A 17,967-nucleotide genomic window follows, 5' to 3' on the forward strand; every position below is an offset into this window, starting at 1 on the left:
CTTTTTTCCTTATTGCCATTGATCAAACCCTCCCCACCGGCTATTTTGGAACGTCCCTTCGCTGAATGTACGCTTTTCCTACTGTGGCTCTTCTTCCCTCAGCACACCACAGTCAGAAACGAAACATATCTGTTTTTTACCACCTCAACACAGGCATCCCAGTTTTTCGGAGCTGTTTGGCTGGGGGCCTGCTGCCACAGACTGCTCCCTGGCCCCCTTAAATTTTTTAAGCTCCAGCGCGAGTTATTTTTGACCCTGCTCTCCTCATTTTTCATCCGGTGACGGGGGGGCCGCAAAACGGCGGAAAGGTTTTTGCTGTTGTGCCGCTGCTATTTCCCGCTTTTCAATCGTCTCTTAGTTTTTTTGTTTTTTTTTGCGTGTGAATTCGACTTTCACTTTGAGTTTTTACGTTTTGTTTCTGCAAGCGAGAACCCTTGACCCTGTCTTCGAGACATTTTTGGTGCCCGTCTCTCGGCTGTCTGGGTGTCTTTTCTCCGATTTGACGTTTTTGGTGGCAAAATTGCGGCTCGCGCACTTTGAGCAAGCTTTATTTGGAGGACCATTGCAACAGCTTGAACAAGTACGCTGCCAAGCATGTTCTATTGATTACTGGTAATTGGTTGTGAAAGACTCAAGCATAGCCTCCAGCTTAATCGGATATTACAATAGCTTACTTTGTCGCTCAAATTAAAATACTTCCGGCTATTTTCTAGGTTTGAGGTCGAACACAACTCTTAGCATTTGTGACGATAGTTCAATTATATGCACAAATATCTTTCTGTTCTTATATTGGGCAGCAGTGGCGTAAGTTGATTTTTTTTCTCAGTATTATCTGTAAATTAACCGCTGTTCACTGTTGCTAGTACTAAATTAATATATAAGTGCACTAAGCATAAAAACTGTTCGACACCATTCAACAGTGGTACCATTTTAAGCCTCTGTTGTTTACATTTTTGGCACTTCTTGGGGAGCTAAGTGGACCCACAAGCAAGAAAGACTTGCAGAAGTGACAGCATACTTTTTATGTTATTGCCACCCACCAGATGGCACATTAGGTTTGTATGCTTTATTCCTGTAAGTTTCAAATCAGGATCTGATAGGTACTGCAATCACGTTAATGCGTTACCAACCTGCCCAATCAGATGGTATTGCTCATATGTCACTGAGTGGGAAACAAAGAGTGAAGTTTTTCATGCCCTTTGGCGTGGCGGGTGCGATGAATGGGATAATTTTGCGTGAGCACTGTCACTTCAATAAAAAATCTATTAAGAAAAATTGTTAAACATTTAGACAACTGATGCAGCTGTGTGGCATTCTGGGATTAGTCGTACAATCTGCTGTGGCTTTTGGTCTTCCCTTTTTTTTAAGCAAAAGACCCTAGTCTTAAAAGCACATACCAAAAAAAGTTATTTAAAAATTTTTTTTCTCGATTTAACAGTGGCAAACAACATGTATCGTAAGAAGTGCTACACTCAGGAAAGGCACATTTAAGTAGTCGTTAAATTGGTTCAAAGTTTCATATCCAGGCTGTTTGTAAGCATGTTTTGGAAAACTTTTCCTGTTTTCTCAGAATAAATTTTTTTTCGTCACAACACAAAGTTTTGCCCACGGTGTTTTGGATCTAGAACTTGGACGTGAATAGTTTTTCAGGATATAATACTGCATAAATCAGAATTTCTAATTGGCAAGGATTTTTATAACTCATTTTTATTTATCATAAAAAAGTCAACCTGTGATAACCTTTTTTAGATTAACCCTAAAACTATGAAAATGGCTTGGTTCCACATCCTACTGTTTTTAGAACATGCTGACATACTTTATGCCATATTGTTTTGATGAAATTATTATAAAAAAGTTGGGCAGAAACATTTCTAATGAAGTTGTAGTTTTCTTGAAAACTATGATAGAAATATTTTAGCTTATGTTTTTTGCTCAACAAAATAACTTTAGATGCGAAAATGTAGTATTAACTAGATCAGAAATGACAAAAAACGTTAAGGACCAGTGTTTCCCCTTAGGTGTGTCTTTTCAGCTGCTGCATCATCTGTCTTGATATTTAACAACCTATTGGACATAAGGAATAACTGGCAGACATTATCCAAAGTTTCCAATTATGTGTTGATTACCATTAGTGAAATGGTGCTCTAACTTTGTTACAATGGTCCTTTAAGCTTCAGCTGGCTTTGGCACTGCACTTGCTAGCACGGAGAAACTTTTCCCGATAACAGTGTTTTTGGGGTTTATCTTAACCTATGCACTGCTTTTGATCTCCCCCTGTGAGCTTCAAGTTCAGTTGAAAATTGGGTTGGGTTGGATCATAATAGTTCTTGCTTCTAGCAGAGGATCATCAAAGCAACATTGGGACCAGGTAGTCAGGTGGCTCGTGGCTTTGAAAGTATTGATTTTATCTCTGTGATTACTAGGATCACCAAACTTTGTTTCATAAGTGAACTTTGCGGTTGACAACGAACCAGGCCAAATGGGGGGTTGAGGGGGGGGGGGGGGTTGTGAAATTACAGAATATTTATATTGTATAAATCAACAGCAAGAACTTTTTGTCTTGATCATTTCCAGTGAAAACGGTAAAAGCCATGCGGAACCTGTCACGGGCTCCTTTTGCCTTGACAGGTTCGAACAATGGCGCAATGTTATCTTCCTAGCAGGTGTGTTTCTCTTGTTGAGTCGCGACCCCCAAAAAATTGCAATTTAAACTTTTGGGGAATTACTCACACTTTGCATGGGAGAAAAAAAAAAAAAAGCCTTTTTCAATGTTTGGGACGTGACCTCATTTGGATCGCGCTGTTTCTTATTTAAGGGTTCTCAAACTTTTCTATAGTGATAATAATCTTTATTGGCTCAATACAGCCACGGTACTGCATGAAGTGCAACAGCTGTGCCATGGAGGCCCACAGTGTCACATTAAGTGATGGTGATTATTTGATGATATCATATTAGTCATGTGTGAATAGTAGATTTTGAGTTCAATGCAAATTCAAAGCGAGTAGTGATTTTGGCAGAATATTTTCAAATTGAATATCGAATACTTAGTTTCTCCAAGCCTTTCACTGTTGTTGCATCATGCTTAAATGAAAACCCGGCTAAACTCTTGTAGATTGTTCCCAAGCCTCCACTTGTTCATTTATAAGCTTATTTTAATCTAGCTATATTTATGAACAGTGACCTAAGAAGGTATGATGCCTTGGGAGGGCAAGTGAATGATGGATTTGACATAAAATTAAACTTATAAAGATGCCCAGCTATACTTAATCAAGTGGATTTACGAATCCTGCTATATGTAAATACCCTTCCTTCAATCTTGAGTTTGAAAAAAAGAATCACGTGCGATGAATGCAGGGTTTGAGGGCGTCTCTGCCTACTATATAGTCTTGCAAAACAGTCACAGTTCAGTCTTGAAAAGTTTACTGCAATGTGGATGTCAACATTCTCAAAGCTTCTGTTTCATTTTAAATGCACCAGGCGTGCGCCCACACCATCCTGCTTTGAAAGTGTGCTTTATTCCTCAGCTTGCAACTGCGATATTCATACCTTTCCAAGTGTTGACCGCGGCGGTTTACCCCGTTGAGTGCACTTCTTACCGAGCACCGATGCTCTGTGGAGAAGCAAAAATTATTGGAGCTTACTTTCGTGGGTGTAGCTTCTCCGCAGCGCTCGTGTGCTCGGTAAGAAGCCTAACTTGCCACAATTAACACTTCAAAGCACTTGAATATCTGAGTTCATCTCGAAGTGAATATTTAAGAGTGTATTATACGAAATTTCGAATATTTTCAGAGCACTATATTATATACAAGGTGAATCTTAAAGGTACACTAAAGACGTTTCTGAAATTGACTGTTCTTGGTGATAACTTATCTTACAGGCTCCAAGCATCCTAGAAATTCAAAAATTATGCTTGTGCAACGTCTATATCCCTGCTAAAAATGTGATATGTGCCAGCCAGTCGCAAGCTGCCTCTCTCAGAAAGGCAACTTGCGATTGGCTGACGCGCACCCGTTGTCACGCCGCCGGTGCCTCCGCTGGATTCTGTGCTCCAGTAGTAAAATAGATAAATAGGCTAGTTGGTACATCTTTGAATGGAAAGCGCCGAATGAACAAGGACGAAGAAGGGGACAGAGACGAAGTGCACTCACAACTGAAGGTTTATTGAAAACAACATTGACTATTAATACCATCTATCGGGGTGTTGGCTCAAAAAGAAAAGCTCTTTATCAGTTAAGTGCAGTGACGGCGCACTAATACACAGACTCACCCCTTGCTTTCTTATGCGGAATGCCTCGTGTTGCACATGGAGTGTGCAACACTTCATGTGCAACACTCTATGTGCAACGTCAGTGGTGTATAACATACCATTGAGTTGCGGGAAATCGTATGTGGGCCAAATGGGGCGTTGCATAAATGAAAGGGTTAGAGAACATGCCTGGTCAGTCAAACAGTCCCCGTCGGGCAATCTTGCGGTGCATTGTGATAGGTGCCCATGTGGCCCGGAATTGGAAAAAACAACAGTTCTGGGCAGATACGAAAACAAAACAGTGCGAGAAATACACGAGGCATTCCGCATAAGAGAGCAAGGGGTGAGTCTGTGTATTAGTGCGCCGTCACTGCACTTAACTGATAAAGGGTTTTTCTTTTTGAGCCAACACCCCGATAGACGGTATTAATAGTCAATGTTGTTTTCAATAAACCTTCAGTTGTGAATACGCTTCGTCTCTGCCCCCTTCTTCGTCCTTGTTAATTCGGCGCTTTCCATTCCAAACTGTGCTCCAGATCTTTCCGCTCAGAAAGGGGCATGGTACGAACTTCTGTCATATTCGAAGTAGGGGAATAGACGTCGCACAAGCATAGTTTTTGAATTTCTAGGATACTTGGAGCCAGTAAGATAAGGTTTCACCAAGAACAGACAATCTCAGAAATGTCTTTAGTGCACCTTTAAGAAAGCTGCAGTATCTGCCTTGATTGATGGCCAAAGAACCTCTCCCCATCTCAGTGGCATTGAGGCAGTAAAGGAGTTTAGGAACCTACAGACTTCGTAAACCAGAATGCATATATACTATGAGGCGTTTGGCTCGTAGTTAGGCATCAATGGGTGGCTCAGGTTTAGGTTGAACCTAAACTGGAAGGTCTTTTTCCCTAGACTTAGGGATGGTCAGGGATATTTTGGAGCCTAGGGAACCCCAAAGGCTACTCTGGGAAATCTGTGTGTGCTTAGGAAACCGGTTTTGGAACCTATGTCTTATTTAATTCCAAAGCTTTCCTAAATGCCTGTTGCTGTTTTTCCTGTATGCCTGTGAGAGCTTCTCAATCAACGTTGTGGGTTTATTCTTCAAAGCCCGCCCTATAATTTTACATTGATGATCGTGCATCAATCAATCTACCTTTGTTACGCAAGTTTGTCGAAATACTTGCGAGAATGTGCAAGAATTGCGTCTCGTGTTGTGGATCTCAATGTCTTACCTCTTTTTTCCTCGCCCTGCGCATAACAGCCATTGTTGTCAAAAGTCATCGCCAAGATGGTATGTGTACGAACGAACCATTGCTTTGACATTTGTGAAAAGAAAAATGCCAACACAATGCTCTTTCTGGAAAGTGTCTAAAATGTGTTCACACATGTTCCTCCTTGTGTCTGCTTCAACATGTCCTCACATTTGCAACTGCTTGCAACTGACTGCATGCTTCCCATGTTAAAATGTGCACGATTCGGTGTATGTTCGTGAGTGTTGATTGCTTCAATGCTCAGTGTTTCTTTATGTTAAAAATATGTCAGTTTCTTTTGGCATAAAGTTATTTTTCAATACTTTCGTATAAATTTAGAATGTATCAGGCTTTATTGGCGTAATTTATTTTCAGAGAATGTACTGTACCAAGTGCTATTATCATGTATTAGAATTTAGAAGAAAGCTGGAATTTTCGTTTACGGCACTAAGGAGTGAAAATTACTATTTTCCTAATCATGCCAATGTTAAAAAAGAGTGCTGTTTTAGCATTGTACCTAGTTGCGAAAAATGTTCTCCAGAAACTAGCGATGTAGGCACATAAAATAGCCTGTAAACGTTTGCTATTACTTCCGTTTCTTTTCTCTAGCAACACACTCTAAAAAGATTGTTAGTGTGTACCACAGCGAGGTATGGAGGCACTTCTATTGCTGAATTAAATAGCCAAGCACTAAGGCCGGTTCACAGTTTTGATGCAGCGCTGACGTGCGCATAGCTTAGCACTGCATCAGCAAGGTCAGTGCTATTTCTACTGTTCGCTAATAGTGCTGAGGAAATGCTGTGACACATGAATGAACAGGCCTCGAGTGCCCTAGAGCAGGCTGAAAACAGAACTCGAAATTTCAGGCGCACTTCAGATTTTCGCACTTGCATGGCAAAAGCGAGTGCGAGAAAGAGCGTACCGTATCCTAACGCGCCTTTCTTCGACCCCCCCTCTTCCCTCCCCCTCCCCCACCATGCCGGAAAACAGAAAGGCATGGTGGTCGACGAGGCTGGCAAAATGAAGAAGCTGCGTCCAGGCGAAATGGTTGAGGTGCGGCAACGCCGTCGCTCTTCCATCGACATGCGACGCGCCAGGTCGGTGTTCTTTGGCTCTTTTTTGAACTTGGAGAGGCAAATCAATTTTTTTTTAGCATGAAACGTTTTTTGGCTTTGTGTTCAACATTTTGTGAAGCCCAAAAGTGGAGTATGGACAAAAGCGTGGCTGCAAGGCTCTATACTGATTGGTTGACGGGTGAAAGAGAAGGAGTGAGGTGCTCAATGCTGATTGGTTTACGGTGAGGTCATGCGACCTTAGAGAAAGGCGAGGAGGTGCTCGACCACCTGTGCGCATTGGCGGAGAGGAGCTTAAGTGTATGAAAAGCCCTGGAAGATCAAAAGGGTTATCGGCCCGATTAGCGCTAGTATCGCTTCATTCCAGGAACAGCTATCGATCGTACACATGGTAGGCGTTAAGCTAGTACGTATTTGATGAAGAGTGCCATGAACATAGGCGTCTGGCGTCTGGAAAATGGGAGTATTGCGTAGCGTTTGTGACGTTAGAACGATTCAGTTATGCAGTACAATTGCCTAGCAATTGGGCATAAAGTTTTTGCACAGCATATGACCCGGCTAGCGCAAGCACTCGGTCGCTGGTTGTAAGTGCTTGTCGGATTCGTTGCTCGGCTAAATAACTCAACGAAACTAGCAGTGTAGTGAAATCTGCGTGTGTGAGACGAGAGTTGCCTTTCTAGGAATGGCGCGTATTGAAATGTTAAAAACACATCAGTCACTTAAATAGCCTCGGCTTCATGGAAAACTACAACAATCCACTTGAAGTACATGAAGTAAACGAGAAGTTGGACAGCTGGTGTTGACAAATAGCTCTTAAGTTCCAGAAATTGACTGAAGTAATAAAGATGTCCAATCATGACACGAAAAATAAGCGTTTCGTGGTGAATAAAAACGGCCAACCACTCTTAATTGTCATTTTGTGTGGATTGTGTGATGGTGCAAGTTGCGTGATGGAATATTAAGGTGACAGGTTAAGGTGGCAGGTTGAAGCTCCTCCCACCTCTTTCCACTTTAGCTGAGCGGACGCTGGAGAGGAGACAGTTTGCTCTCCAGCATCCCAGAGGTGGGAGCAGCTTCCCCTGGACTCTTAACCTGTCGCCAACTATAGGGAGATGAAATAGTCTTGACTTAGTCGAAATTAGTATATGGCAATAATGCAGTGATTATGTGTCACCAATTAGCCATAGATTTGTTTCGATTTTTTTACAGTTTTATAGGGTTACATTTTTACTCGCCTGTGTCACCGTTTTCTGCAGTGTTTCGGAGCTGCAGGAGAAGGTGGATAAACCGTCCACTCCCCTTCGTCCGATCCCAGAGACGGACGAGGGACCTCCGAACATCGTCGACTACCAGGAGAACATCACCGCTGTGGAAGGTGGAATACCGTATTATTCTTCTATCCTCCTTGGCGTACTTGCCAGTTCTTGAAGGAGCTGCGGTCTGGCCTAGAAATGCAGCGCGAAGTAGAGGTCCCATCCTTCGGAAGTTTTGACAAATTGACCAGGGACGCAGAAATAGGCCGGATCTGGTGTTTTGGCTCATATTATGCGAGGGGGTTCATGGGGCTCTGCCATAGCTTATTCACAAAGCCCTGTCCTAAAGCTTCTATTATGCGACGGATTCGTGTCTGTCGTGGCTAGTGAGAAAGTTGGGAGGAAGTTCGCTATCATTAGTTGCTGTGTCTTTTTTTTTTATTTCTCAGGCATTTCCTTTGTTCCCAAAGCCTGTAGGACAAAAATAATAAAAATACACTTAAAAATGTTAGGTTGTTTGCCGTACATTGACGCACATTAAAGACCATTACGTTTTCTCAAATCTTAGCGCTTTGTGTGGGCCCTCTGGTTTTCGGTGTTTGCCTCAGAATGTTGGCAGACATACTTCTGATATCATTATGGGAGGCCGAGCGAAAGAAACCAAAAATATGCTTCACACTACTGTGTTTTCGTTTTTTTTTTTAACCATCCCTTCATTTTAGCAGGATTGGCACGTGCGATGCGGTCGCGCAAACCATGTCTGTGCTTCCGTACAACATGGGAAAACTTTTTGCCTCTCCCATCGCAGGTGGTGTGGCGTACCTGTCGGTGCAGGTTGAAGGCAACCCCGTGCCGCAGTTCCGCTTCTACAAGGGCGTGGGAGAGATATACGAGGGCGGCCGCTACGCCGTGATCACGGACGGTGAGACGAACACCGTCTGCTTCTGCATCCGCAAGGCCAAGTCCAACGACGAGGGCAAGTACAAGGTGGTGGCCTACAACAAGCACGGCGAAGACTCCGTCACCATGAGCCTCTTCGTCACCGGTGCGTCCATCTCCATCCTCTCTTCTTGCGCCTCGCGTTCATGGGGTGCTCGTTAGAAGGCATCCTTCAGGGACGAGTTTACAGCATATTACCCTAGCAAAAATTCTAGTACACTACTATGTTTTTATCTTGAGAGTCTATCGGCATAATAAAAGACACAACAATATACTCTGCTTGCCGGTAAACCTATATTTTGGTAGGCCTATACACCGGTAGACCTGCGCACCAATTTACGTTTCAAGAGACCAATACTGGACGATGTAAAAAATATTATGTTCATCTATCTGCTCTGTCAATTGCAATTTTGGCTGGCGTGCTGTAAAACCATGGTGCCTAGCGCGGGTTTTTGACTGGCATGCTTGGCATTCCATACCATTAATGCATCAGTGTCCATGAAAAGGCAGCATAATATATCGAAAGAGGTGTTGTTGCAATCCTAATTATTCAAAGTCAAGCACCGGTGAAGAAAGTGAACAGATTAATTGGCGCCGCTGTGGGTAATGCTCTCCACCGCTTGTCCACAAGCCAGTTCCAGCTGTTGTTACATAACCAAATTGAGCACTTGCTTTATGGAACCTTTGGTAAGCACTTCCTTTTCCGCCTTATCTTCCAGATGAAAGTGGCATGGATTTCCGTGCTATGCTAAAACACAGGTATTTGTTCTTCTGTTATCTTTTCGTGTGCTTTAAAGTTTTGATGGTTTTTAAAACTGGGTGGTTTTCACTTAACAGGCTGGTTGTCTCCAAAGTCTCAAAAGCTGTCCAACATTAGTTTCTATAGATGTATTCTTTCTGCATGTTTTGTTAACGCTCCAGCCTGGTAGCTCGATTCAAAAGCCCACTCTATTTGTATCTCTAAAGTTACTTGTCACATCACAATTTTTGTGACTTTTTTTTGTTGTTGTAGTTTTGAAGTGGGGCAGAACTAAGCTTAAATACAACTGCCAAATAATGAAACTGGTTAATTTTAGTACTTGTGGATTAATAAGAAGAGCCAGCATTATGGGACCCTTAATTGTTTTAGAAAATTAAACAGAATTAATAAAGCTTTTGTCCATGCACCAGAAATCTGCTGTGTACCCAGCCCAGTTCTGTGACAGACACGTTAAGAATGTCTAACTAGGGTCCCATCCCTTCATTGGGACAGTGCCTGCACCAGGACATTGCCTGCATTTCATGGCGTCGCACCTCTTTCCCAGGCAATACGCAAAATGGGGCCTGGGCAAGGATGACCCCAACTGGCAACTCAAGGCAGGAGAGGAGGAAAAGGAACAGATTGGTCCCCGCAAGCCGGTAAAGTATCAGTGCAATTCAGCATTTCGTTTTCCTCGCCTAAGTGAGAGTTGGAATTACTCCAATTGGCTTAATTTTATGGTTAATTTTTTTCTTCGTTAGCTGTTCTCTGAAGCGACTCTTGTGCCAAAACCGATGTTACCAAGAGCTGCATTGGTAGCTGCGAGGATTCCTCAATCTGTAGCGATACGTAACGTAACAATTTACGGCAGATACGTTAGAACTATTCACGGCTAATGTGTCGGTGCAATTTATACCTGCCGTAAAGTCTTATGACTTGCGCATGAAAATGTGTGGAATGAGCGCTTCACTTACATAATCTTTATAAAAAAAATTTTTTTTGTTATTTTAGGTATGTGAAAATGCCCTAGCTTTCAAACGGCCAGTGTCACGTGTTTCCGTACTGTGTCAGATCAGAGTCTCGGATTTATTTCAGGAGATCTTGTGAAACCGTGGGCGCCTCTCGACCTCTTGTTTTTGTTATATGTGTTTGTTTTGTGTTTTTGTCTCTTTCTGTGGTTTTATGTTTTTGTCCTTGCTTGCGTGTGTGTACACGTGCCAATGTCCTTTTTCGTCGCAGGCGCTTTTGGGGATCCTCTGTGTTCTGTTTTCTCTTTTGACTTGCCTTTCATATTTTCTCACTGGCTTCCTTTTTCTGGCCTTCTTTTGGGCTTTCTTTTTCTTTCTTTCTTTTTTTCCTCCTTTTTGCCAAACCTCTTCACATTTGGGAAACACACGGAGCAATTTTTTTCCACATCAAGCCTTTTTTTTTCCTTTTTTTTTAGTTACTGCTTCCAACTCGTTTTGTTTTTTTACCACTGTACTACAAGCCGGGCCGATTTTCACCATTGTCGGCTCGCACGAAATGTCCATTTCGCCTCGTTTTCCCTCTTAACATTTCTTCGTCCTAGCATTCATCCTTTGGCACGTTGCTATGGGGGCCCCCAACGCCGCCCACTTCACACAGGAAGACGAACTCACGATACCCTCCGCTACCATCCGATGCCGATCGCTGGCAGAGTTAATCCCCGATTGGCCAGTGCTACACAAGGTTCCTAAGGAGAAGCTGGAGGTTGGACAACCTGTGCCCCTCTCTCTTTCTTTCTATCGGCCTTCTCATCCTCCTTTCACTCTATCATGCTACGCCTGTCACGTTGCGTCTGCATCTTCAATCTTTCTTGTTCGCTGCTCACGTCTTCATTGGTGCAACTCTACCACCCATACTTTCTGAGGGGCTATCTTCCTTCTGTCGCTGCTAATGCCCGTCCTGTTCATTTTAAGACCTCGAGCGCTCGCACGTCTTGGTAGACTATCTCCTTTTTCAAGTCAGTGTGCACAAAATGGCACCTTTTCCTCTGCTACCCTCTTCTCGTTTCTGTGTTTTCTTTTCGTTTTCCCTTCCCACAGTCCCCTTTCTGTTTGTTGCCGTGTCTCTCTGTGTTTCTCGCAGCGTTGCAGAGAAATCTTTGCTGCAGCACTAGTTCCAGCAAAGATTGCTCCCACTGAATTTGGAATGCATGTCTACATATTGTATGACTGCACAATTGCAATTAGACGTACCTTGAGCAGGTTGTGCCCCATTTGCTAGTGCAGTGCTTGATATTAAGTACAGTAGATGAGTGGATAAATTAATATGACTGTACCCTTCAAATCAAATGACACCTTGCTTTGGCTAGTGGGGAAATTCACTTGTGGGTCAAGAGCAGTGTTGAAGTGCTCCTTTCCTTGCTGGAAGTGCAGGCTAGAATTTACTGCCCTAATGCCACGAATGGAACGGTTTTGGGGTTTCTCGAAATCCACCTGTGGGTTTTGCCACCAACTAATGACGGACTATTGATTCTGAAGAAAGAAGATACGTCGACAGTTTTGCATGTTTATAATAGTGACCTTATTTTAGCTTGAAGTGTTGGTTTGAAAGTTGAAATACTGGTTCAGGATGAATAAGTAACTTCTTAATCACTCACAGACTGTTCCTGGAGTCAGTGCTTCTCTTTTGTGTACCTGTGCAGTGCTGAAAAGTAGCAAAGCGGGCACGAGCAGCACATAGATTTGCTCCAATGTGCAAGCTTATGATACTGCCCTTGCACGTTTGATATCTCTCAAAGTATTCGTAATTTAAGTTAATGCTACAGGGGCCAGTCTTTCTATAGCACATGATTAACAGCAGAGCAAAGTAGTGTTGTCTTGCCGGCCCGATTTATAGCTTATGAAGATTTTGACATGTCAGTTGTTGCTATGCTTATTCAGTAAAACCTCATTTTTTGTGTTGCGGCTTATCATACAGCTAATCTTCTGCTCTCTAGTTTCTGAAATGCAGTCAGAATTTTGACGTGTTTTTATCACAATTTTAAGAATTTGAGTACTAAATTTGGATCTCCCAGTTATTATAACCTCTAATCTCTGCTAGCAATAAGCTTAAACCATTTTCTACCGAGTGACAGAATACTAAGCGGGGTGTCAGTATTCAACTTCGGGTGGTCTTGCACAACATTGTGGCCCTCACCAATTCCCGTTAGATGTGTGACAACATGTGAACGCACTTCTAGCGTCGCTGATGTTTGATGTCCTTGCCCTGTGTTTGTCCCTCGTTTGTCCTTCTCCGGCCACGTCATGTCAGACGTTGGATCCTCACCCTCCCTGGGACAATAGGCGCCTGTCCCTCGCCGACCTCATTCCTGATTGGCCGACGCTGCAGAGCGTGCGTCGGAACAGCGAGGTTGGCCAATCGGATCGTGTCGTGGTGTTGTTCGTCATCGTTGTCGTTTTTCACGGAGCTGAGGAGCTTATCGTTGTTGGCAGACTGTTGGCATCTCGTAGCTGCCACATTTTGCTTGTTTCCGATTGTCTCGGCTTGGCTGTTTATTGGGTTACTCTCCCGTAACATCTTTTCCTGAGCAGCAATATTTCTTTTAACTGCTTTCGAGTGGAGCGCGATATTGCTTTGGCTGTATCGTTTCGGGTTTTCCTATTTTGTTTTAAACTTTAATCGAGAGCTGTTATTTCGAGAAGATTCTTTATCAGTTTTTTTTTTATTGTCTTTCAGTCTTTTCCTACTCAAGTGTCAACGCTGTTTGTGGCGCACGTGCAAAAAATCTGCTGCTGCGTCTCCTGTTTTGTCCTTGTTTGCTTTTTGTTGCAAAACTATATGACTAACCCTGGTAGTAGCCCCTTTGTGCATCATATTGTAGTCAAGGTACCTTCGTCAATACAAACAGCATCAGTCTACATCTGAATTAAATAGCTCTTTCTATTAACGAGGTTTGACTGCACTTGTGGGATCCCTAGATGGGCTTTGAACATGTCAATGTTGTGTGTTTAACGTATGTTTGTTCTGTACCATGGTACATGTCTGTCAACTGTGCTTTGTTTCATGTTGGTGTTGTTCATGTGTAATACTTGCAGTGCACAACATTTTTTTAATGTGCCCACCACTAAAGAATGTCTAATTGTAGTCTTTTGCAATGTAAGAACTGCTGAAAAGCTTCACTTTGAAATTCCCAAAGAAAAAATGTCGTCAGTATGCCACTCACCACAAACATTTAATTCATTCTGGTTAAAAGACGCATAAAAGACAATGACGAAGTAGAGAACAAACACGACAGACAAGAGCGCTTGTCTGTCGTGTTCGTTCTCTGCTTTGTCCTGTTATTTTGTTAACTTTTTAGCCAGAATAAATGCTTAGCCACTAGCCCAGTTTTGAACCCTTAAACATTTTATTTTTTTTTACGTCAGGGAAATGGAGGAACATTTGTCGATGCCCTTTTTTAAAGACTGGCACCCGCTAAAACAAAGCTCCGGCTAATTTTTGATGTGCCTCAACGCATTTGGCATTAAATGGAGCATTGTTTTTGAGGGCAGAGTATCCAGCTTGGTTGCGCCTTTGCATTTAATTGCATTATAATCTGCTGCAGCTCTTGCATTGCGGTACACTTCCACATGGTTATTATTTTAATTCTAAAAGATCGATAATAAAAAGGGGTTGAGAGTTAAGACGAGTGCAATCTTCACCATGTGTTCATCAGGCTTGACGGACATTAGAAGTGGAAAGAATTGTCATGCTAAGTTGACTGAATAACTTAAATTAGTGAAATTTTTAATTACAGTCTAAGCTCGTTATAACAGACTGATTTTGACCAAGATTTTGGTCTGTTGTAGAAGGAGTACGTTGTATGCAGGTATGAAGTTGAGTCAATGGTGCATAGAGGAAAACCAACCGAACCTCACGAATCGGTAGGTTATATCTAAATGTCTGTTGTAACCAGGTCTGTTATAATGAGCTTAGACTGTATTGTTTCTTAGGGTTATGTAGGAATTGCAGTATTGAACCCAATTACTACTAGAGGGCAGACCAATTTAACGAATTTATGAAAATAAGGTAATGTTCTTTTTAAGGATACTAATCAATAAATTTTTGCATTTCTTGGTACCGCTTTAAAATCTTTACACAAAAATAGTGCATCAAGCCATGCCCACAATGACACTTGGAAGGGTTACAGAGCCTTTTAGGCCCTGTCGTCACTCGTGTCATCGGCGCACCCACCAAGGATACGCCATCGAGATAGTGATGACACGATTGAAACGACGACGTCACTCTTACAAGCATCATTGGGGGCAGGGCTTGTGACACTATTTTTAAACACGATTTTTAAAACAGCCAGAAAAAAATGAAAACATTTTTTGATTGAATTATATCTAAAATATAATTTCCTTTTTGCAGATTCCTTAAATTGGTTGGGTCTCTAATATAGTAATTGCCTTCAATACTGCAATTCTAACAGGACCCAAGAAAACGAATAAAAAGTTGATAAGATTTTAGTTTACCATAGTCAGCTTACCATGATGACCATACCCTCATCTAATGTCCACTTGGTCCGATAAATGCAAAGTGGAGACAGAACATGTCTAACTCTCACCTTTTATTTCTAAAAAAATTTGTTCAAACTGAAATCAAACACCCTGAATACTTGGATAAGGTGGTGAACTGGGCCAGTGGGTTGACGTTATACATGATGGGGAAAACAGCTAACAAAACTCGGGACTATGAAGAACAAACACAGCATTGTCCTGTCGTGTTTGCTGTTCTTCGCAGTCTGCGTTTTCTGCACTGTATACTTAGTTTTTCCTACCTAGTGGATGACGCTGTCAAAGCAAGAAGTCGGATTTACAAATCGCAACATTCGTTAATTGTGCCCACTACCCAAGCAACACAGAGTTGGCCAGTCATCGGCCAATGGCTGGCAATGGTCCTTGGCCAAGTGGCCAGACAGTGGCCAGAGACTGGCCGGTGACTGGCCTTTATCTGGCCACTGGCCAATGGCCACTGGCCATCAGCCATCGGCCAAGCATTGGCCTATGAATGGCCACTCTCTGGCCACTGGCCAAAAGACCATCGCCAGACATTGGCCATTGCTTGGCCAAAATCCGTGCTGCTTGGGTAAGCACCTAAATGGCGGAGCCCACAAGAAAATTGGGAAGAAAGTTTGGTTGCTCTTGGGGTGTTGAGTTGTTGAGTTCGGCGCAAGCCGAACTCAACATTTCGAACGAACGTGACCGTCCTCGTCATCGCGATTCCACGACGTCGTCCCCGCAGAAACCGGACGCCTTCCTGAAGCCGCTGGAGAACGAGCACGTGAAAGAAGGCCGGGACAAGCTTGCCCGCTTCCAGGCGGTGTTCTCCAAGAGCGGCATCAAGGGCAAGTGGTTCCGCAACCGGCAGGAGATCTTCATGGGCAAGAAGTACCACATGACCAGCCAGGGAGACCTGCACGTGCTCGAGATCATGAACCCCACCGTGGAGGACGCCGGGCGCTACACCCTCACCTGTCTCGACACCAGCTGCGCGGCCATCCTCGAAGTGGACGGTGGGTGCGGCGGTTCTGGCGTTTGAGCTTGTTCGTCTTTTTTGTTTATTTACAGGTACTATTATTGCTTGTAAGGAACGCACTAGGGGGTGGCATATCGCAAGGAAAGGGCACCCTAATCACAGAAACAAACAGACCAGGTCACGCACCAACGTTTAACGCATAGCTATGAACAGTTTCACGTCATATGCCTTTCTTCTCCCCGTGTGGTGGCCGCCTACTCCTTCCACTTGGTCCCGGTCTTTTGCACGCTGTTTCTACGTTTTTGCAGTGGTTGCTGGCAGGTGTTGTCTTCCTTGGGCATGGTGCACTGTTAAGGAGCTGTTGAATGCCTCATAAAGAGTTAAGAAACATCCAAAAAAAGAATGACCGCAAATGCATATAGCCATGTTGAAAGTATTTTCTCATACGATGGGGCAGCAAAACAAGGTAGGTCATCGGATTAAAAGTATGTTGAGAATGTGTTAAAAGGGGCAAAACAGGAAGAGGTGTCATATGTAGAGGAACATAAAAACATTATGCACATTCTGTGCATGTGGACTCTGGGAGTGGTTCGAAAAGTTTTGAGCCTTGAACTGCATTAGCTTAGTAGCAAATATACTACACATTCACGCTTTGTTTTTATAAACGTGGGCTCGGTGCTTGTGGTATTTCTGTTGGCATGTAGGGTTTGGGGATTTGAGACAAGATCTCCAGGCGGTAAACGCTGGAATCGTTGGACTTCATGAAATGCGTCTATGAGGTTCAATAGTTTTAGTGGTATGTGCCTGTGCAAACCCCCTTAAGTATCATTGCAGGTGTTGTTCACTACTTTTGGCACTGCAGCTTACCGTATTGTTGACCTTGACCTTGCATTTCACGTCACCTTAAAGATAAGCTGAACCACTCCAGCTTCATAATGATGCTTCATTAGTTTTAGCAGTTGCAAACTATATGCTGCAAGCTACGAGGTTGGACTAGGAAACATGCATTTTCTCTTGAAATACAACCTTTCTATGCATCAGGGAATACAGTCTACCAAGGGGCTCTCTCTCACTACCATCTTAAGTTTGGCACTCCTATTGACACACACACCAAGCCATACACATAGAACATAAAGCTCCTAGAGTCTTGCCAAATGCGCAAATATCCATTCATTCTCGCCATTCTCATATGCCCGCCAAATTTAAAGGATGGTGTTCGTGTGGCATCATCAGTGGGACAGTGGTCACGTTACCAAGCCACATACTGTGAGTCGAGTCGCATAACACAGTGTCACATCATGGTTTCATATGACGTTACATCATTTGACATAAATAAAGAAATAAATACTTTAATGTTTTTCTTGTGGCGAGTCTGACTGAAGCGTGTGGGCACTTTCAGACCCGGACCCGGTGTACAAGTTCATCAAGAGGCTGCCGGCCCGGACGGAGCAGTACTCCACCAAGGAGCTGGTGCTTGAATGCACCACCAACAGCCACAAGGCCAAAGTGCAGTGGCTCAAGGACGACAAGAAGATTGCAGTGAGTACTTTTCCGAACAGCGTTTCCTAGCTGGGGCAGCTCTGTGTGTGCCTTGGGTTTGGGTCTAAATGACGGTCGTTGTCTCAGTGTCACCGTACCAGTTCTCGATGCAGAATTGCATTCTTACTAAAGCCAACTCTGACTTAACCTTGAAAAAAGTGAGTGAAGCATGCCAAGGTCGAAAGAAGTTTGGCCTAGTTGGCCGGCTGTCAATCACCTGTGCTGTGGGCTTCACCGGTCTTACGACACAATTGTGCGCGAAAAAGAATGACAACAAAAATAAACGCAAATGGAAGAGGCAGTAGGGAGGACTCTGAGAGGCTTTGAGAAGACTTAGCCAACTGTGAAAGCTCTGAAAATGACAAGAAAAAGAAATAAAACAAACAGTACAAAAGGAGGATGTGGCGATTTTAGACCCATTATCGCTTGCCTGGAAGGCTGAGACCAGAGTTTG

At 43.3% G+C, this 17,967-nt stretch overlaps 1 protein-coding gene across 1 annotated transcript in view; it reads left to right on the plus strand.

Annotated features, from left to right (window-relative positions):
- LOC115311742 (twitchin) overlaps positions 1–17,967 on the plus strand; it is a 224,392-nt gene that overhangs the window by 76,731 nt on the left and 129,694 nt on the right. The window contains exons 22-29 of the mRNA XM_042289324.1: positions 6,478–6,584; positions 7,817–7,935; positions 8,622–8,858; positions 9,472–9,511; positions 10,057–10,150; positions 12,768–12,866; positions 15,741–16,011; positions 17,374–17,513. Of these exons, the coding sequence (XP_042145258.1) occupies positions 6,478–6,584; positions 7,817–7,935; positions 8,622–8,858; positions 9,472–9,511; positions 10,057–10,150; positions 12,768–12,866; positions 15,741–16,011; positions 17,374–17,513 (1,107 nt within the window). The remainder of the gene's footprint in view (positions 1–6,477; positions 6,585–7,816; positions 7,936–8,621; positions 8,859–9,471; positions 9,512–10,056; positions 10,151–12,767; positions 12,867–15,740; positions 16,012–17,373; positions 17,514–17,967) is intronic.

Source organism: Ixodes scapularis, unplaced genomic scaffold (genome assembly GCF_016920785.2).
Source record: "Ixodes scapularis isolate PalLabHiFi unplaced genomic scaffold, ASM1692078v2 PGA_scaffold12__126_contigs__length_90152505, whole genome shotgun sequence".
Lineage (NCBI taxonomy): Eukaryota > Metazoa > Arthropoda > Arachnida > Ixodida > Ixodidae > Ixodes > Ixodes scapularis.